The sequence below is a fragment of the Ovis aries genome, chromosome 18, assembly GCF_016772045.2.
Source record: "Ovis aries strain OAR_USU_Benz2616 breed Rambouillet chromosome 18, ARS-UI_Ramb_v3.0, whole genome shotgun sequence".
NCBI classification, from domain to species: domain Eukaryota; kingdom Metazoa; phylum Chordata; class Mammalia; order Artiodactyla; family Bovidae; genus Ovis; species Ovis aries.
The window spans coordinates 45,698,397-45,720,531 of NC_056071.1; the positions used below are offsets into that span (position 1 = coordinate 45,698,397).

The 22,135-nt window shown below is 37.6% G+C and overlaps 1 protein-coding gene across 1 annotated transcript in view; it reads left to right on the forward strand.

Annotated features, from left to right (window-relative positions):
• The window catches only part of TTC6 (tetratricopeptide repeat domain 6), a 244,409-nt gene that overhangs the window by 190,464 nt on the left and 31,810 nt on the right, over nucleotides 1-22,135 (forward strand). The window contains exons 23-27 of the mRNA XM_060401450.1: nucleotides 3,875-4,024; nucleotides 6,744-6,884; nucleotides 8,342-8,455; nucleotides 11,584-11,703; nucleotides 17,726-17,799. Of these exons, the coding sequence (XP_060257433.1) occupies nucleotides 3,875-4,024; nucleotides 6,744-6,884; nucleotides 8,342-8,455; nucleotides 11,584-11,703; nucleotides 17,726-17,799 (599 nt within the window). The remainder of the gene's footprint in view (nucleotides 1-3,874; nucleotides 4,025-6,743; nucleotides 6,885-8,341; nucleotides 8,456-11,583; nucleotides 11,704-17,725; nucleotides 17,800-22,135) is intronic.

The following is a 22,135-nucleotide window of genomic DNA, read 5'->3' on the forward strand; positions in this document are numbered from 1 at the left end:
AGAAGGAACATACCTCAATATAATAAAAGCTATCTATGACAAACCCACAGCAAACATTATCCTCAATGGTGAAAAATTGAAGGCATTCCCCCTAAAGTCAGGAACAAGACAAGGGTGCCCACTTTCACCACTGCTATTCAACATAGTTCTGGAAGTTTTGGCCACAGCAATCAGAGCAGAAAAAAGAAATAAAAGGAATCCAAATTGGAAAAGAAGACGTAAAACTCTCACTGTTTGCAGATGACATGATCCTCTACATAGAAAACCCTAAAGACTCCACCAGAAAATTACTAGAGCTAACCAATGAATATAGTAAAGTTGCAGGATATAAAATCAACACACAGAAATCCCTTGCATTCCTATACACTAATAATGAGAAAGAAAATTAAGGAAACAATTCCATTCACCATTGCAACGAAAAGAATAAAATACTTGGGAATATATCTACCTAAAGAAACGAAAGACCTATATATAGAAAGTTATAAAACACTGATGAAAGAAATCAAGAGGACACTAATAGATGGAAAAATATACCATGTTCTTGGATCAGAAGAATCAATATAGTGAAAATGAGTATACTACCCAAAGCAATCTACAGATTCAATGCAATCCCTATCAAGCTACCAGCGGTATTTTTCACAGAACGAGAACAAATAATTTCACAATTTGTATGGAAATACAAACAACCTCGAATAGCCAAAGCAGTCTTAAGAAAGAAGAATGGAACTGGAGGAATCAACCTGCCTGACTTCAGGCTCTACTACAAAGCCACAGTCATCAAGACAGTATGGTACTGGCACAAAGACAGAAATATAGATCAATGGAACAAAATAGAAAGCCCAGAGATAAATCAACACACCTATGCACACCTTATCTTCGACAAAGGAGGCAAGAATATACAATGGATTAAAGACAGTTTCTGTAACAAGTGGTGCTGGGAAAACTGGTCAACCACTTGTAGAAGAATGAAACTAGAACACTTTCTAACACCATACACAAAAATAAACTCAAAATGGATTAAAGATCTAAACGTAAGACCAGAAACTATAAAACTCCTAGAGAACATAAGCAAAACACTCTGACATAAATCACAGCAGAATCCTCTATGATCCACCTCCCAGAATATTGGAAATAAAAGCAAAAATAAACAAATAGGACCTAATTAAACTTAAAAGCTTCTGTACAACAAAGGAAACTATAAACAAGGTGAAAAGACAGCCTTCTGAATGGGAGAAAACAATAGCAAATGAAGCAACTGACAAACAACTAATCTCAAAAATATACAAGCAACTCCTGCAGCTCAATTCCAGAAAAATAAACAACGCAATCAAAAACTGGGCCAAAGAACTAAATAGACATTCTCCAAAGAAGCCATACAGATGGCTGACAAACACATGAAAAGATGCTCAACAACACTCATTATCAGAGAAATACACATCAAAACCACAATGAGGTACCATTTCACGCCAGTCAGAATGGCTGCTATCCAAAAGTCTACAAGCAATAAATGCTGGAGAGGGTGTGGAGAAAAGGAAACCCTCTTACACTGTTGGTGGGAATGCAAACTAGTACAGCCACTATGGAGAACAGTGTGGAGATTCCTTAAAAAACTGGAAATAGAACTGCCTTATGACCCAGCAATCCCACTGCTGGGCATACACACCGAAGAAAAGAGACACGTGTACTCCAATGTTCATCGCAGCACTGTTTATAATAGCCAGGACATGGAAGCAACCTAGATGTCCATCAGCAGATGAATGGATAAGAAAGCTGTGGTACATATACACAATGGAGTATTACTCAGCCATCAAAAAGAATACATTTGAATCAGTTCTAATGAAGTGGATGAAACTGGAGCCAATTATACAGAGTGAAGTAAGCCAGAAAGAAAAACACCAATACAGTATACTAACACATATATATGGAATTTAGAAAGATGGTAATGATAACCCTATATGTGAGACAGCAAAAGAGACACAGATGTATAGAACGGACTTTTTGACTCTGTGGGAGAGGGAGAGGGAGAGGGAGAGGGTGGGATTATTTGGGAGAATGGCATTGAAACATGTATAGTATCATGTAAGAAACGAATCGCCAGTCTATGTTCAATACAGGATACAGGATGCCTGGGGCTTGTCCACAGGGATGATCCAGAGAGATGATATGGCGTGGGAGGTGGGAGGGGAGTTCAGGATTGGGAACTCATGTACACCAGTGGCTGATTCATGTCAATGTATGGCGAAACCAATGCAGTATTTAAAGCAAAATAAAGTAAAAATAAAAATTAAAAAAAAAAGAAAATCTCTCAAGTTTGCTTTTTGTCTAACATCATTTCCATAATCTAAAATAAACATAAAATAAACAGCAATAAATCATTAGCAAAAAAACATAAAGTGAAAAATGTGTATTAAAATAACATAATGTAATCACATTTAAGAATGTATTCCAATATCAAATGGCAAATTTCAACATTGCAAAAATGAAAATTATGTTTGTACCAACCTAATAATATTTGACTATTTTATACAATTCTCCTTTTCAAAATTTTCACTGATATGATAAATATGTAAATAACATATCATTAGCTCTTTTTGGATACTTCACAACTACACAGACACACAGACAGACACACCCACACATCATTCCAGTCCTTATATTCATAGGGTTGGATGGTGTCTGAGACCTGTATCTTCCTAACTTTAAAAGAGAATTGCACTTGATTAGTTTTCCATTAAGAAATTACAATACATAGGAGATTAATTACAAATATTTTTCATGTTCTTAGTCCTTTGGACAAGCAGGGGAAACCTAATTTTGCTTTACAATGTTAGAAAAAACTCTGGAGTTCTTTTGTTTTAATATTTTGTAACTATCTACTGGTCCTCATGGGAAATAATAAATACTAATTGTGATTTCTTTGAAGAAACACAATAAGACACATAATGATTAAAGTCCTGTTACGATCAAAAGCAGAGACATTACTTTGCTGACTAAGGTCCGTCTAGTCAAGGCTATGGGTTTTCCAGTAGTCATGTATGGATGTGAGAGCTGGACTGTGAAGAAGGCTGAGCACCAAAGAATTGATGCTTTTGAACTGTGGTGTTGGAGAAGACTCTTGAGAGTCCCTTAGACTGCAAGGAGATCCAACCAGTCCATTCTGAAGGAGATCAGCCCTGGGATTTCTTTGGAAGGACTGATGCTAAAGCTGAAACTCCAGTACTTTGGCCACCTCATGGGAAGAGTTGACTCATTGGAAAAGATTCTGATGCTGGGAGGGATTGGGGGCAGGAGGAGAAGGGGACGACAGAGGATGAGATGGCTGGATGGCATCACTGACTCGAGTCTGAGTGAACTCCGGGAGTTGGTGATGGACAGGGAGGCCTGGTGTGCTGCATGCAGTTCATGGGGTCGCAAAGAGTCGGACAAGACTGAGTGACTGAACTGAACTGAACTGAAGGTCTTCCCTGGTGACCCAGTGGCTAAGACTCAGTGCTCCCAATGCAGGGTGGCCTTGTTTGATCCCTGGTCAGGGATCTAGATCCCGCATGCTACAACTAAAGATCCTGCATACCACAGCTAAGACCCAGTATAGCCAAATAAATACATAAATAAATTTAAAAAATTACCCCTTCAAAAGTATTGTAACAACATGAATTATGTAGACATTAGTCTGTGAATAAGGGAACATATAAATTATAATAAACCTGGGTCAGTCATATTTTTTGGCTCCACAAAGTTCACTAGGAAAAACATATTTAAAAAGACCAAAAAATAAAAACTTCTAAATAATAGTTGTATACTGTAATGTATTAACTTTTTAACTAATGTATTCTACTCACTGAATGATTTGCTTTTTACCCATATGCTCTTCTAGGCTTATGATTCTTTTACAAAAGCTGTGAAAGCAAATCCTGATTTTGCAGAAAGCTTTTATCACCGCGGGCTTTGTAAAGTCAAACTCCATAAGAATGGCTCGATCCTGGATTTCAATCGTGCGATTACCCTTGATCCTAAACATTACCAGGTATTTAAACGGGTGATTGCTCTGGTTTGGAGAGTGTGTTAAATTTGCTAAGACTATCAAATCTTTAAGCGTTACTGTTATTAGTTAGCAACAGTTACTTTTATCTACTTTTCAGCTGTTTAAATAATCTATATATTATCTCTATTTTCCTTTGAACTGGAAATATGATTTCCAACAGGGATATTATATAGGTAAAAGTGCTTTGTGAATTTTAACATATATAAATTTGTTAATATTTTAATGTACCTATTAGTCATTATGATTTTATATACTATATTATATAAATAAATGTATTTACTTCTTGCTTTGCTGTTACATTGTATACTGCCTTTTAAGGGACCATAGAGACAATGTAGAATCCAATAGATGAAACTCCATTGGATGTTGATTTTAAAGTGCATGAAATTTGAATATGAATGAAATATCAGATAATTTTAGGGAAATACTATTAATTTTTTTAGATATACAGTGGTAATGTGGTTGTGTAGGAGAATGTTGTCTTCAAAGAAGATGTATACTGAAAGACTTGGAGTGAATTTTTAAAATGTTTACAACTTATTTTCAAATTGTTCAGAAAAAATTCAGTTCAGTTCAGTCGCTCAGTAGTGTCCGACTCTTTGCGACCCCGTGAATCGCAGCATGCCGGGCCTCCCTGTCCATCACCAACTCCCGGAGTTCACTCAGACTCACATCCATTGAGTCAGTGATGCCATCCAGCCATCTCATCCTCTGTCGTCCCCTTCTCCTCCTACCCCCAATCCCTCCCAGCATCAGAGTCTTTTCCAATGAGTCAACTCTTCCCATGAGGTGTCCAAAGTACTGGAGTTTCAGCTTTAGCATCAGTCCTTCCAAAGAAATCCCAGGGTTGATCTCCTTCAGAATGGACTGGTTGGATCTCCTTACAGTCCAAGGGACTCTCAAGAGTCTTCTCCAACACCACAGTTCAAAAGCATCAATTCTTTGGTGCTCAGCCTTCTTCACAGTCCAGCTCTCACATCCATACATGACTACTGGAAAAACTATAGCCTGGAATAGATGGACCTTAGTTGGCAAGGTAATGTCTCTGCTTTTGAATATGCTATCTAGGTTGGTCATAACTTTTCTTCCAAGGAGTAAGTGTCTTTTAATTTCATGGCTGCAGTCACCATCTGTAGTGATTTTGGAGCCCCCAAAAATAAAGTTTGACATTGATTCCACTGTTTCCTCATCTATTCCCATGAAGTGATGGGACCGGATGCCATGATCTTCGTTTTCTGAATGTTGAGCTTTAAGCCAACTTTTTCACTCTCCTCTTTCACTTTCATCAAGAGGCTTTTTAGTTCCTCTTCACTTTCTGCCATAAGGGTAGTGTCATCTGCATATCTAAGGTTATTGATATTTCTCCCGGCAATCTTGATTCCAGCTTGTGTTTCTTCCAGTCCAGCGTTTCTCATGATGTACTCTGCATATAAGCTAAATAAGCAGGGTGACGATATACAGCCTTGACGTACTCCTTTTCCTATTTGGAACCAGTCTGTTGTTCCATGTCCAGTTCTAACTGTTGCTTCCTGACCTGCATACAGATTTCTCAAGAGGCAGGTCAGGTGGTCTGGTATTCCCGTCTCTTTCAGAATTTTCCACAGTTTATTGTGATCCACACAGTCAAAGGCTTTGTCATAGTCAATAAAGCAGAAATAGATGTTTTTCTGGAACTCTCTTGCTTTTCCATGATCCAGCGGATGTTGGCAATTTGAAATCTGGTTCCTCTGCCTTTTCTAAAACCAGCTTGAACATCAGGAAGTTCACGGTTCACGTATTGCTGAAGCCTGGCTTGGAGAATTTTGAGCATTACACCACTAGCGTGTGAGATGAGTGCAATTGTGCAGTAGTTTGAGCTTGCTTTGGCATTGCCCTTCTTTGGGATTGGAAGGAAAACTGACCTTTTCCAGTCCTGTGGCCACTGGTGAGTCTTCCAAATTTGCTGGCATATTAAGTGCAGCACTTTCACAGCATCATCTTTCAGGATTTGAAATAGCTCAACTGGAATTCCATCACCTCCACTAGCTTTGTTCATAGTGATGGTTTCTAAGGCCCACTTGACTTCACATTCCAGGATGTCTGGCTCTAGATGAGTGATCACACCATCGTGATTATGTGGGTCGTGAATATCTTTTTTGTACTGTTCTTCTGTGTATTCTTGCCACCTGTTCTTAATATCTTCTGCTTCTGTTAGGTCCATACCATTTCTGTCCTTTATCGAGCCCATCTTTGCATGAAATATTCCCTTGATATCTCTAACTTTCTTGAAGAGATTTCTAGTCTTTCCCATTCTGTTGTTTTCCTCTGTTTCTTTACATTGATCGCTGAAGAAGGCTTTCTTACCTCTTTTTGCTATTCTTTGGAACTCTGCATTCAGATGCTTATATCTTTCCTTTTCTCCTTTGCTTTTCGCTTCTCTTCTTTTCACAGCTATTTGTAAGGCCTCCCCAGACATAACAACAAAATTACAAAATGTTAATAATTATTGATTCCAGGTGGTATGTGTATGGGTGTTCACTGTACTATTCTTTTAATATTCTGTGAGTTTGAAATTTTCTTAATAAAAGAGCGTGACAAAAAGTCTGATTTATATCATCTTTGGATGCATAATTTTTTTCTAATTACTATATATATTTTGGCAGAACTGATACTTTTACTGAAATAATCTGTTTCCGTTTTCTTCCTCTCTTTCTCTGAAAAGGCATATTTAAGTCGAGTAGCCTACTATGGTTTGAAAGGCAGATACGCCAAAGCAATCTTGAGTTGTAATGAGGCCATCAAAATTTACCCTCAGAGTGTGCGTGCCTATGTCTACAGAGGAGTTCTGAAATACTACAGCAGGGTAAGGAATTTCCTACTTTAACCTCTGGTATTTTAGAGTGTGTGGCTGCTTGGATGCCAAGGAGGGACTCACTTCCCCCTTTCTTTCTGTGAAAGGAGAATTGCCATGGAATGGAGGCAGAACTACATAGAAGGTGTTGCACTTTGACAGTACATCAAAAGGGATTTCACTGAATGAGTTTTTGTAAATTAGGGATATTTATTTTTGACATTTATATTTTAAAAGGAATTAATTATATATTTTTATTAAGGAAATAGTATTTATTATAGAGAATTAGGAAAATACAATGAGGTATAAAGAAGATTAAAATCACCTGATTCCCTACCATCAGATGGTAATTCCTGAGAGCATTTTGGTGTGTTTCATTGGTCTTTTTTTCCTAATAAAATATATACTTCCAAAAACTGGGACTGTGCTACTTAAATAATCTGTGTTGTACCCTGCTTCTTATATTTAATCATTGAAGATAATACCAGTTTTAACAACTGCGTACTATTCCATCATAGTATAGTTTAACCACTTTATTGTTGGGCATTTGGATTGTTTGAATTTTTTTTATGTTACTATTTTAAATAATGCACATAGAACAAAATCAAAGGTTATGGTTCCTAAATGGATATTACTGAATTAAAACTGTGGACAACACTGTTGATGTCTAATGCTTCTTGGCATATTTTTTTCTCCCTATTTTTCTTTTCTAACATTTCTTTGTATATATTTCATATGAAATATTTTGCAAATAATACCTTAAAACAAAGGTAAGACCTTGCATTACCTGTTAATTCTGTGAAAATTACTGTCTATAAAAATGGATGTCTAAGTTATTAGGGAAGCATCAAAGAGAAGCAAAAGAGAACGTGGGTAGAAAACATGACAATTATGTGGTATGATAGTGCTAGTGACAGAAGCAAGCCAGCTCTGATGAATGTTGGGTGAATTAGCTTGCTTCTCTTTTATCCATTGCTGTATAGCAACAGGGGTCTTCCCAGGTGGCATTAGTGGTAAAGAATCTGCCTGTCAATGCAGGAGATGCAGGTTTGATCCCTTGGTGGCGAAGAGCCCTTGGAGTAGGAAATGGCAACCCACTCCAATATTCTTGCCTAAAAAATTTCATGGAGAGAGGAGTCTGGCAGGCTATAGTCCATAGAGTTGCAGAATCGGACACAACAGAGCAACCGAGCACACAGATACATATAGCAACAATGGAAAAAAGATAATAGTTGTTTGTATATTAAATTTTATTTGCGAGTGAGAAAAACTATAATAACAGTTCCTACCAAGGGACCTTCTTAATTAATTCTGTAAAAGATTAGCTTGATTGTCTTAATTTCACGGATGATACACAGAATGATTAAACGAGTAGTCCCAAAACTCCAATAGAATCAATAATTTATTTTACAACTAAATTTAAGTCCATTATGATGAACTCTTCTCACTTAATTATGTTTTCTTTGTAGACTTATAAACTAGCGATTACAGATTTAACTACAGCTATCAACATGGATAAAAACAGTTATATAGCATTTTATAACAGAGCATTATGTTACACCAAGATAAATGAACTTCAAATGGTAAGATTTGTGAATATATTTAAAGCATATTTTCTTATTATTTCTGTTACAATTTTGGAAAAATAATTTCTGTGGAAATACATACAAAACTTGAGAAGCCAAAGAACCATTTTAAAGAAAATTTAATTTTTTGTTAGTGCTTACCAAATTTTCATATACAATCTCTGCGATGTCAAATGAAAATTAATTTTATAATGCTTATAAAAGCATTTAAGGACTGTGTAAATTAACATGCGTTACATGTTTCTCATTTGAGAAAAATGTTTCCACTGATAAAGTGTGTGTAGAATTTTTAAGCAGTGATCTCTAGCAATATTGTTTGCTTCACAATCTCAACATTAACCAGAATAGCCTGGGGAGGTATTTTGTTACAGTGCTCAGAGCGCAGATGCAGCAGGCAGTTTTGAGTGATGGTTTCCAGCTCAGAGACCATTTTGAAGCCTAACTGATGGTTGAAGCAAACCTTTTTCTCTATTTATCCTGTTTCAGATTCTACCTGTGCAAGCCCCTTTTTATATTTTTGAATCTTACTCCGTTCTCCAGTCTTTCCTTGTCAGTTTTTTCCTTTTCGAATCAAGATTCCCCTCCGGGGAGCAGATCAGTAGTTTTTTAGTATTCTGCCCAATTTCTTGCCTCCTTTTCTGACATCCTCCTATCTCCTCTTCCTTGTTTCTATCATTTCATTGTTGATGATGCCTTCTTTTAAAAGATTGCATCGTGTTCCCGCTGTTGTGTGTGGACACACTCCCTCAATTTCCTTAAAACCTGGAATGTTAAATCTGTTTAAAACATTTAGAAATTTAGTGATTTATTTCCAATGGGAGAAAAAGAAGTTGAGAAATATTGTTTCTGTCTAAACGGATATAAAATTGCCAATAACTGGATTTTCAGGTTTCCTCCAGAAATGTTGACAAATGAATAACTAATTTTAACACAGGCTGTTTTTACCATTCTAAGAGCCAATTAAAGGATCATTTATTAGAGTAACCTACACAGCAGGTATCTTTGACAGCTTCCTCCCCACCCCCACCCCCGCCTTTTCTGGGTAACCCTGAACTTGCAAACAATGGTCGGGGTCTGGGCAGGGAAGTACTATTTTTGTTATGTCTGATTGGTATCAGAGCTGGTGCTCTATGAATAAGGAAAATGAAAATCTATGTAAATGGGAACCTAACTAGAATAAGAACATATTGGCTATTTTAGAGTGGCCTGGTACCCAATGCTTTTCATCCAATGGCCTCCTTTTACAGTTGAAGAAATGGAAACGGGGAGAGGTTAGAAACACATCCAAGTCACACAGGGAATAGGGAGCTGTATCGGCGTCCACAGGTTTGTTTGCTTCTGGTTAACAGTCTTTAGGTGGCTTTGTGAAGCCATCTGACCTCCAGCATGTGGACCGGATGTCATTTTATAGTGTCACCTCCTCCCTTTTGTGTCCCTCCACCTGTTTCTCAGCATTCCTGCCGTAACAGGACCAAGCAAACCCAAGTAATTTTGTGCAAAAAATGCACTCCCAAGATGCAGCTTCATAAAAACTAAGAAAAGGTGAAGTCTGGTTCCTACCCCCTTATGTTAATAAAAGTAGTAACCGTTACCACCCATTTGGGGCTTATTGTGTGATAGGCACTGGGCTAAATGCTTTACCAACATTCAATCAAAATATTTTAAGGACTTCCCTGGCAGTCCAGTGGCTAAGACTTCACCTTCCAATGTAGGAGGTGGAGGTTTGATCCCTGGTTGGGGAGCTAAGATCCCACATGCCTTGGGGCCAAAAAACTGAAATATAAAACAGAAGCAATATTGTAATAAATTCAATAAATGGTCCATATCAAAAATCTAAAAAAACAATATTTTAAAGTGGACTTCTATAACAATATGATGTTATTAATATTCCATTTTTGTGGATAAGAAAACTTAGGCTTAATGTTAAGTGACTTTCCCAAGACTGAAAGTTTAGTAACAATAGCAGAGACAAAGCACAAAGCCTGCTCATTGTGACCTTCATGAAATCTCATTTCCAAGCTTTTGTTTCCTCTTTTGTTATATATTCAGCTACTTAGTAGATTTCTAAGGCATCATGATATATACACAGGTTTTAATTATGTGATTCCGTGATAGGAAAATTGCAAACATTCTAGTTTTGTTTTACAAGTGTTACAAATTATTTTTACAACCTGCCAGTGTTTATTTATAGTTATTCCACAATATACATGTAGGATGTTTAATTGTACAGTTCTTTTAGATGTCGAGTTCCCCATCACAAAACACTAGAGGAGAACCACTAACTAAGCAAATAGTAAAATACTATTTATGTGCATTTTCATTTAGCACATGCTATGGGCATATATGATTTGGCCCTTTTCTGATGAAACCATATGGCTCTTTTGGGCAAAATGTTCAGAAGGAAAATGTTCAGAGTTAAGAGATTCAGCTCCAACCGATATTTGGGATACTCCTAGTACCTGGTACAGAGTAAAAACCTATTTATTGAATGAAAAAAAAAGATAAGAAATATAAAAGGTCCTCTGAGATGATTCTCAGCTTAGAATATCTTTAAAAGAGAGAATATTGAAGTAATTTTCCAGCAAGTGCTCATTTGTTAGTTTTATTAAGACCTGTTTTCATTGCTTTATGATTTATTCACTCAACAAAAATTTATCAAATGCCTAGTAAGTGCAGGCATGGTGCTAGTTACTGGCTTAACAATGGCGAACAAAGTGAATAATATCTGCCTCAGTAAAATGTAGGTTTCAGTGACAAAAACAATAAAACACTATAAAGCAGTTAAACTTCAAAAGGTTAACAAGTGCTCTGCTTTAATGTCAATAGTCATTTTGTGAAACCGTTGAGTTGGGGAAGGGTGTTGTGTGCCCCCTTCAATCCATGCGCAATAAAAATGCTTAGGATAGCATGTGAAGGACAAGCACAGTGAACCCCATTTGTTAGAAAGTAGCAGCATCCATAGTACTTAATGAAGTGGACCTATTAAACCTAACAAATGATTATTTTCAGCCTTAAACTTTAAGTCACATTAAAAAACTAATTATGAGGTTCTAGTTTGTCCGTGGTCAATGTAGTAATGCTCTAAAGAGTTGACTCTGGCTTGTAAGTGATTATTTCATTTTTAGGCATTAACAGATTATGGAATTGTGCTTCTTCTTAATGCTGGAGAAACTGTGACATTGAACACCTACATTAATCGTGGACTCATCTATGCAGAATTAGAACAGTTCAGTTTCGCATTAGAGGTAAACCTTTCTGTTTACTTGTAAAAATGAACCCACTTGATTTTGTATGTTCACTTCTGAAAACCTGTGAAAAAGTTTTTCTTGATAAGAAATGGCATTATTAATGAACAATAATTCAACTTTAGTGAGAATTGTGATGAAGTACTTTGAATGATAGAATCTTTGCAAAAATGTGTTTTTTACTTTTTATTTATTTATTTTTTTGTTTTTTAAATACAAATGAATAGATAATATGTAAAAATATTCTAAATTGATGAAATATCAAGACTATCATCTCTCCTAAGGGGGTGTCTTAGCTGTAGACAAAAATTAATATGATTTAAGTGTCATTTACTTTGCTGCTCAGTGCTCTTCCTTGTTCATAGTTTTCCTCATTCCACACTGAAAATATGTCAAAATAAATGTTTGCTTCACGTGGGCAGAGAACAGCAGCCCAGAATAAGTTACCGGGAATAGGCTTTTAAGTTAGTGGGAACAGGCACTCAGAATTGCAATAGAAGACAGCATCTGGAATACACGGATAAGAAACAGGTGGATTTCTTTATAGAATAATGAAACAAAGTTCACTATTCTCATTTTTATCTGTATTGTCTATATAGAGTTAAATTAGAAATTAAGAGATACAGGCAAAAATCAAATAGTAATTTGAAGTTCGCCATTACATAATGGTAGTTTTTCTTCTGTGTTTCTCAGGAACCACAACAGACAATTATGTAAGGGAATGTTTCCTGTTTTTTCACCTCCAAATATAACTTGTACTATTTTTCAAATTCTGGAGCCATCTTTTGAGATTCTGTCCCACAGAATTACTTATTATTAAAGAAGTAACTGAGATACTGTATTCGAGGCAGTTTACATAATCGTGTTCATCCTCAGTTACAAGTTGTGTCTGACTCTTTCTGACCACGTGCACTGCAGCCTACCAGGCTTTTCTGTCCGTGAGATTTCTCAAGCAAGAATACTGGAGGGGGTTGCCATTTCCTTCCCAGGGAATCTTCCAGACCCAGAAACTGAACTTGGCATGGGATAGGTGGATTCCTGCTTGGCAGGTGGATTCTTTACCACTGAGCCACCAGGGAAACCAATTTATACTATGGTGAAATGTAATTTCAAGAGTTGGACTCCCTTAGGTTTTGGTTTTGAGATGTGCCCTTTGGAATTCCTTCAGGTAGGGAAAGCTAAAGAATGTCTTTGAAATAGGCAAAAAACCTATGAGAGTCTGGGCAATGGTGTTGGGTGGAGAAAGTGAGGAAAATGAGGTTTGGAAGCAAAAGACCTCAGCTGTTGGAGAATTAAATACAAGGCCCATGTTCAGTTCAGTTCAGTCGCTCAGTCGTGTCCGACTCTTTGCGACCCCATGAATCGCAGCATGCCGGGCCTCCCTGTCCATCACCAACTCCCGGAGTTCACTAAGATTCATGTCCATTGAGTCAGTGATGCCATCCAGCCATCTCATCCTCGGTCGTCCCCTTCTCCTCCTGCCCCCAATCCCTCCCAGCATCAAAGTCTTTTCCAATGAGTCAACTCTTCACATGAGGTGTCCAAAGTACTGGAGTTTCAGCTTTAGCATCATTCCTTCCAAAGAAATCCCAGGGTTGATCTCCTTCAGAATGGACTGGTTGGATCTCCTTGCAGTCCAAGGGACTCTCAAGAGTCTTCTCCAGCACCACAGTTCAAAAGCATCAATTCTTCAGCGCTCAGCCATCTTCACAGTCCAACTCTCACATCCATACAACCATAGCCTTGACTAGATGGACCTTAGTTGACAAAGTAATGTCTCTGCTTTTGAATATGCTATCTAGGTTGGTCATAACTTTTCTTCCAAGGAGTAAGCGTCTTAATTTCATGGCTGCAGTCACCAACTGCAGTGATTTTGGAGCCCCCCCAAAGTAAAGTTTGACACTGTTTCCACTGTTTCTCCATCTATTTCCCATGAAGTGTTGGGACCAGATGCCATGATCTTCGTTTTCTGAATTGGAAGGACTGATGCTGAAGCTGAAACTCTAATACTTTGGCCACCTGATGTGAAGCGCTGACTCATTTGAAAAGACCTTGATGCTGGGAAAGATTGAAGGCAGGAGGAGAAGGGGACGACAGAGGATGAGATGGCTGGATGGCATCACTGACTCAATGGACATGGGTTTGGGTGGACTCCGGGAGTTGGTGATGGACAGGGAGGCCTGGCCTGCTGCGGTTCATGGGGTTGCAAAGAGTCGGACACAACTGAGTGACTGAACTGAACTGAGTCAACCAGGAAGTACTGGGACAAGATTTGAACTTAGGTCTCTCCAAATCCTGTATTCCTTCAGACAAGGCATGGTACTAACATTGACATTGAAGATATGGAGACAAATAAGACAGATTTCCAGTCCTTGAGGAGCTCATGGTCTGGTGGGAATCATTCTTGACCTCTCTCTTTTCTCACGCCCCGTGTCTAAATCATGAACCAGTGTGGTCAGCTCTACCATCAAAACATATGTTGAATTCAGTCATTTCTCATTTTTTTACCCCTGCTCTCCTCCTCCTTCCAGCCTCTACCTTCTCCTGCCTGGGTTCCTGCGGTAGCTTTCCATCTGGACTCGCTGCTTCTACTCTCTTCCCTCTATGTGCTGTTCACACAGCAGCCAGAGATGCCTCTGAAAAACATAAAGCAGAGCAAGCTACTCCTCAGCTCAGAACCCTCCAGGGGCTTCCCATCACACTTAGGCCAAAATCTGAACTCTTGACTGTCGCCAACCAAGACCCCAGTGGCCTGACTGCTGCTCGCTGATCTGACTTCACTGTCAATGTTCTTGTTTTCTCAACTCAGGTTACTCCTCTGTGTAACTGAGTAACTCAGTAACTCAGGTTACTTCTCAGGGTACACCTTGGAAATCCCAGGCTCCCTTCCTGCCTCAGGGTCCTCACACAAGCTATTCCCTATGTGGAAAACACTCCTCCTATTGATCTGTATATGGTTCATGACCTTTTATTCCAGGTTTCTTCTCACATGTGACCTCCGCAGTCAAAAAGAGTAGATTAATTAAAATGGAATATTAAAAAATTAAAATAATCCCAGATAAGTCTGGAAAGAGAACACAAAGGAACAGAAACAGAGGAGACCAGCAGAGAACAGACAATAAATGGTCGACCTAAATTCAACCTTTTCAGCAGTTACATTAAATGGAAATTCTCCAAATACCCCAATTGCAACAGTGAGGATGTTAGATTAGAATTTTTGAAAAGCCCCAACGGTATTCTGGCTGCAAGAAACAGACTTTACGTATAAGATAAAGAAGGGTAAAAGTAAAAAGACTGGGGAAAAAAACATGCCCTGCAAACACTACAGGTTTGCCTTGGAGATATTGTAGGTTTGGTTCCAGACCACAGCAATAAAGCAAACAGCGATAAAGTGACTCCCATTAATTGTTTTGTTTCACATAAAAGTGCGTATAAAAGTTATGTTTGTACAATGCTGTAGTCTATTAAGTGTGCAATAGCGTTATGTCTTAAAAATGGGCCTATCTTAGTTAAAAAGTACCTTATTAATAAAAACTGTTGACCATCATCTGAGCCTTCAGTTAGTTGCAATCTTTTTGCAGTAGTAACATCAAGGATCATTGAGGATCACAAACTACCATAACAACTACAATAATGATGAAAATGTTTGAAATATTATGAGAATTACCAGAATATGATACAGAGACATGAACTGAACAAATGCTGTTGAAAAAATGGTGCCAGTAGACTTGTTTGAGGCAAGATTGCACAATTTGTAAGTGCAGTATCTGCGAAGCTCAATAAAACAAGATATGCCTGCAATTAAAGGCAAAAAAAAGTTGTTCCCCTGTGTAAATTTTAAAAATTCATTTGGAATATTAAAAAAGATGATTGCTGAGGCAGACCAATGAAGAAATACATGACTGAATAATAAGAGGGCTAAATGCAGAACCTAGAGAGAGCAGAGTCAGAAAACCTACACAGGGAAACATTCTTAGTGGGAATGACTGATTAACAGAGAGATCAAGTAGGATGAGAGCTGAAAATGTATTAGTTAATTGATAGTTGTGTGCCCTTCATAAGAACCCAGGAAATAGAGTGTGGCATTTGAACTGGAATTGTTAGGCCAAATTAACGGGAAGGTTTGTAATGAAATCTCAATTACAGTTGTAAGTTTGACTTCATTTCAGCAAAAAAGAAAAAGAAAATCCTCTTAGTGGGAAACACCTGGTAGCATATTTCATTAGATTATATTTCTCTAGACAATAAATTTCTTATTTTCTTCCAAATAATTCCATGTAGCATCAAAATACGCTTCAGAAGTCTAAGTGGGGAGTTCATATTCTCAGATGGGTCTGGACTGATACCCTTCTCCTATAGTAGCGTCCCAGAGGGTTCAGTTTGACACTACTGCTCCCTCTTCCATCCCTGGTATTAGCAGAGAACTTATTCTACCCCCATTAAACAGCCAGCTTTGTGGAAGGAGAAGGGAGAGGGGAAGATGATGGAGGAACAGAGGGAGGAGGGAGATTATCCTCATGGTTGAGTTCTCTCTAGTGAAGGGGAAACCAGAAGTCTGATGCTTAGCTTTTAAGACTTTAGAGTGCTCTTACCCAGCCTTCTGAGAGTGGGAAGGGAGTCTGGAAACTAAAATTTCCTTTAGTCACTCCACAGGAGGTTAGGGTCCTCCCCACAGTCTAGCTTGGTCAAGTTAGTTCGTAACCAAAACTGCCCAGAAGATTCTTGCTGAAGCAGTCCTCTGGGAAAAAGCAGAGTCATTTTTATTTTTTATTCCTTTGTTTATTCCATTTTTATTCCTTCACAGGTGTTGAACTCTTATTTTTTGAGTTCCCAAATTATGGGATATTATTCCATAATCCCACATTATGGCAAGCATTGAAATCAATCGGTATCCCACATTATTTATGTATATATGTACACATACCTATGGACATACCTAGGACTTCCCTGGTGGCTCAGATGGTAAAGCATTTGCCTACAATGCAGGAGACCCGGGTTCAATCCCTGGGTCGGGAAGAACCCTTGGAGAAGGAAATGGCAACCCACTCTAGTACTCTTGCCTGGGAAATCCCACGGATGGAGGATCCTGGTAGGCTACAGTCCATGGGGTTGCAAAGAGTCGGACATGACTGAACAACTTCACTTTCACTTTCACACATGCCTATACATGTAAGTCTCATTGCCGTTGACATGGTCTTTCGATATGTAGACATTTATTTAAACATTTTATTTGTTTCAGTTTAGTGGTATTCTCCTCAGGAAGAAAACATTTTCTTGAAAACTTTCTAAGCCTGTCAACATGGGCAGATTCAGGAGAAAGCGAGATGGCTGCGCGTTTCTGTCAACCAATTTGACACTGAGTGGCAGAAATTTTATGAAGGGGTAAATGTCCAGGGAATATTTTGCATCTCACTAGCTTGGAGTTGATGCCCTCTATTGCATAGGAACCTGGAATGTCAGGCCCATGAATTAAGGCAAATTGGAGGTGGTCAAACAGGAGATGGCAAGAGTGAATGTCAACATTCTAGGAATAAGCAAACTAAAATGGACTGGAATGGGTGAATTTACCTCAGATGACCATTATATCTACTACTGTGGGCAGGAATCCCTTAGAAGAAATGGAGTAGCCATCATGGTCAACAAAAGAGTCCAAAATGTAGTACTTAGATGCAGGCAAATTTCTATTTCTGTCTGGATACAGAAGTCTCTGGTTGTGTTCAGTGGGGGGAAAAAAAAACAATGAAAAAGAAAGTAAGTGTGATACCTCATGACAATACCAGGCAAAACCACAGGAAGAGTGGAGACAGTAGTGCAAGGTTCTGAGTGAGTTTTTGGTTATGGAATTCTGTATTGGGTTATAGTATTCTCATGTGATACTAAAAGGAAAACATAAGGTTTTAAAGAAGATGTATATTTTAAGGCTTGTGTAAAATTTATTTGTGGTAGAATCAAAGTTAGGAAGTTTATGAAAACCCAAAAGATAATGTGGTAAAATTAACAAAAATTTGTAAAACTTTTTCAGGATTTTAAACAAGCTGCATTGATAAGCAAGACTAATGTGAGCCTATGTCAAGCTACTGCTATGTGCTATCACAGGTATGGAGTGCAACTGACGTAGAAGTGAGAGCAAGTGGGACCCGCAGATTTATAATAGGAGAAACAGAGGAGAATATTGTGGAAATGACAGAGTACAAACATGGCAAGAGACACCGAGAATCACTGTATGGAAGTGGGAACCACACCTAAGTTTCTCAAACTATTTTAGCCAAATCAGCAAGTAAAGTAAATGCCTGCTGATAGCATTGGGGGTATCCATATGATTCAGGTCCACTTATTGGAAAGGACCTTGGTAATAACACAGAATGAAATAATGAATAGCTTAAAATATCTAAGAATAGAATAATTAACTTTGTTCATTAAATGGAGCTAACTTTTTAAAAGTCTGTTTCCTCGAAGAGAGGTTGATTTAGTAAAATATTTTCAAGAAAATTTTACCTTTAAAAAGCACTTCTAAACTAAAACTAATTAAAATATACCAGTAAATATCTATAAAATATAATGAAATCTACAAAAAATACATTACTTAAAATACATTACTTGTTTCTGGTATTATTGTGAAAAATAAGTAAATTATAGAAGAGGAGAAAAGCATAGTAACATAAGGCTAAAATATAGAAAATCAGTTTAAAATTTACTCTGAAATAATATTAGATTGATTTTGCTAGCTATAATTTGTAGCTTACATTTCTACCCATACATTTGATATAAAAAATTAATTTCTGGACATTTTACTTTTAAAAGCATAGAAATTCAGCTCATGAATTTCACATTTTAATGTGAAATAGAATGTATTTAGTTAAGTAATAGTTTACAGCATTTTTCATGAGTGAAATAATAGCAGTTACTTGGATGAGAAAATTAGCATAGCAAGTAGACTCTGTAAATATACAATTTAGGCAATAGGACATAGTTTGAATTACTTAGAAAACTAACATTCTTTTTTCCCCTCTTTGGGGACATAACTAGTACAGGTATGGTTTCTCTATGAGAGTTATATTTTTTCCATTTTATGACTATGGTAGTATAATTATTGGAGCTTGTAAAGGTATATTTGGTTAAAAGGCCCAAACTGGTCTCAGACCTTTAAATTTATACAGGCAAAAAACATAGTCACATCATTGGCTATTTTAATACAGCATCTTTGTACAATTCATCTCTTTAAGTAATTGTCATTCTTAAAAAAAATGGAATAATAATGACTGATGTGTTTGTTTTGGTGGGTGAGTGGAGACCGGAAATGTCTGAGGTCACTGAATTCTCTTAAAACCAAAACCAGACACCAAAATTTTCTCAGGATTCCTGTATTTTGCAACTGTTAGAGTCAGTAAATTTTTCTGTGTGTCAGGTCCTGATCTCCTTTATGAAATGTAATCACTGGGTATATATGGTAGGGCCTCCTTAAGCTGAAACTGCTTTGCAATTCCAAATAACCAACTTTCATCATCCCACCAGAATCTCTATTGTCTTTTAATAAAAGTAGAATTAAATCAACAGTAAAATTCTGATAACTCAGCATCCCAATTCCATGTATTTTAACAGTTTTACTAAATTTAACAATAAGGAATATTTAGTGATCAGTTATATTTATTTCAAGAAAAATATTTTTGCTTTTCAAGTTGAGCTATAACATGCTAATGACTTCAGCAGCATGGTTTGTAAATAATGAGATTCACTATTGATGTTTCATAGTAGAGAAAGTAAAAATTCTCCCATTTGGAAAAATTTTAAAAAGGAATAAATGTGTAAACTTTAGGGCTTTGATCTTTGAACTCGTGGGGTTGCAGACTTTTGAAGTGTGCCTTTGTATATCTCTGGTTCTCACTCTTGTGGTTGCTAGGAGACAACATTCCTTAGGCTGAATATCCTACTTGTTGCCCAATTGGGTCACTGAGAGTATTATGGTAGAGTTAATTTTTAGATCTCTTTGAGAAAGCCACCTTAAGATTAAAAAAAAAAAAAAAAAGTCACAGAAGGAGAGCCTGATGGCTCAGAGTTACATATTCTCTCCACTTTTTACTTCAGCACATTTATTTCACTCTTCTTATATTTGCATAAAATATTTCTGAATCTTCGACTCTGCAGGCCACATTCTTTAGTTTGGGGAGGTATTTATGATTTATTTGTACAACCCAGTAGGGCACATCTGGTCACGTATATGATTCATTTGGAAAGCGCGGTGGGCCTTGGTGTCTGTGGCCTAGCCTGCCAGCTCAGCACCTGGTCCTTAGTTAGTAGACACCATAATGAGAGTCACACACCTTCCTTCGGTGATCACGTTATTTTAGATTTACAGAGACACTTTTTATTTTAGAAAAGCTAACATAGTTTTGTGTTTGTGTGATTGATGTTTTAACAGTTTATGTGCCAGTGATTGTGCACCCTGATATAACAGACACTCTGCCACGTTTTTCCATTTTTAAACTGCCATGTGATTATTTAACAGCAGCCCTAATCTACAGGACATTGTGTGACATACCCATCTCCAGAAAAATGAAGTTGCTGGGTCTATGTTATTTCCTACTGGTGTAAGGGGCTGGGGGTGGCGTCTCTAGCTTTGGCTCCATCACCTCCTCTGGACTTGATTTTTAGATATTATCAGCTTTGAAGAGGTTGCTAGGTGCCTTTCAAGGTCCCTCCCCAGGTTTAAGGTTTAATGATTGTTTACTTAGTCTGAATAGACTAGATGTTTGTTAAACATTAGTGCTGATAACTAGATGTGTGTCGAAAAATAACTTCAATTCATTGCCTCATTTTTTCTTTTAAAATTGGTTTGACGATTTAAAGGGTGAAATGTTTTGTAAACTACATATTGGCATATGTACTCACAAAGGATTTTAAATTTCCCTCTGGGTAAGAGGGAAGCAATGTGTATGATACAATTTGGATGTAAGCATACTAGAAACATTTCAGTGATTTGTGGGAAGAATATGAGAGAACTGGGTTGCCCTGGAAATTTCCATTTACATGGTCACCGTAGGTATGCATTATAAATAAATAGCTCACTACCCAGAGACAGAAATGAAAGTGAAGAGTTCAAGTGTTAGTTGCTCAAACGTGTCCGACTCTTTGCAACCCCATGTACTGTGGCCCACCAGGCTCCTCTGTCCATGGGGAGTCTCCAGGCAAGAATACTGGAGTTGGTTGCCTTGCCCTCCTTTAGGGGATCTTCCAGACCCAGAAACTGAACGCAGGTCTTCTGCCTTGAAGGCAGATTCTTTACCGTCTGAGCCACCAGGGAAGCAGTGGCTGTTAAAAACCTATCAGCTAAATGCATTTTATATAGAAATGCAAATTACTACTGTGTAGTTATTCTTTGTTCATTATCTAGGCTAGAGTTATTTCTGTAATACAGTGAGAAAGTGGCTACAAGCATTGTAACCTTGTATTCAGTGAACTTTTACTTCTCAAATAGTGCCAGTTATCAGGAAAGAGGAGGAGAGTTTCACTCTAAACTGCTTGAGGGAGCGGAGCCATGTTTTCTTTGTGAGAATCCACAGAGTGAACCCAGAAGATACCAGCTGTCTCATATCCAGGAGTGTTAACTGTCTCCTGTTTGTAATGTCAAGCTCTCCTGGTGCTTTCCTGTTGACTCTTTTGTCATCTTCTGGCACAACACTTGGTGCACACTTTTGGACTCTGCTAAGTCGCTTCAGTCGTGTCCGACTCTGGCATGGGGCAATCATCAGCACCTCTATTATTTTTCATGGCATGCACAAGCATTCAAAAAAATTGAATCACATTATGGGAAACTGGATTGCTTTTCAGTTTCGAAGTGAATTCTTTCAAACCTTCTGAACACATCAAGGAGAAAGTCTCAGCGAAGAGTTCGTCTTTAGCATCTTCCCCACACTTCATGATAGATGGTACAGCTCTTAGGTTTAGTTTTCTGCAAACTGTATTATCCAGCTCCAATATTTATTTATGTTTATGGTTGCCTTCTGTTTATGCATGAGATATTGATTTTGTACTTGTGGTATTGAAGTTATTTTTAAAAATAGATTTACTTAAGTAAAAAAGTGACTTAAAGAGAAGTACTCAATAAATGATAGGTATAGTTGGGACACAGGGCAACTGTCGTGAAGGAAGGGCTGAGGTTTGAGAAACTGTATTTTAAGAGATAATGTTGAGTGATATCTAGGAGATGATAGTTTCTAGAACAGTTACCCTGGATTCCATGTATTTTTATAAAGGAAACGTTAGAAAAGCAAGCGATGCATCTTGTTAAAGTTTGAAAACTTTTTGAGAAGTAGTGAAAAGAATGGAAAGAGGAAAATAATCTTTATTGGGTGAGGGTCTCTGTGCTAAGGGTTTTTCACATGCTGTCATTTGGTCCTTCTAGCAGTTTTGAAAAATTAGTATTAATTTATATGTT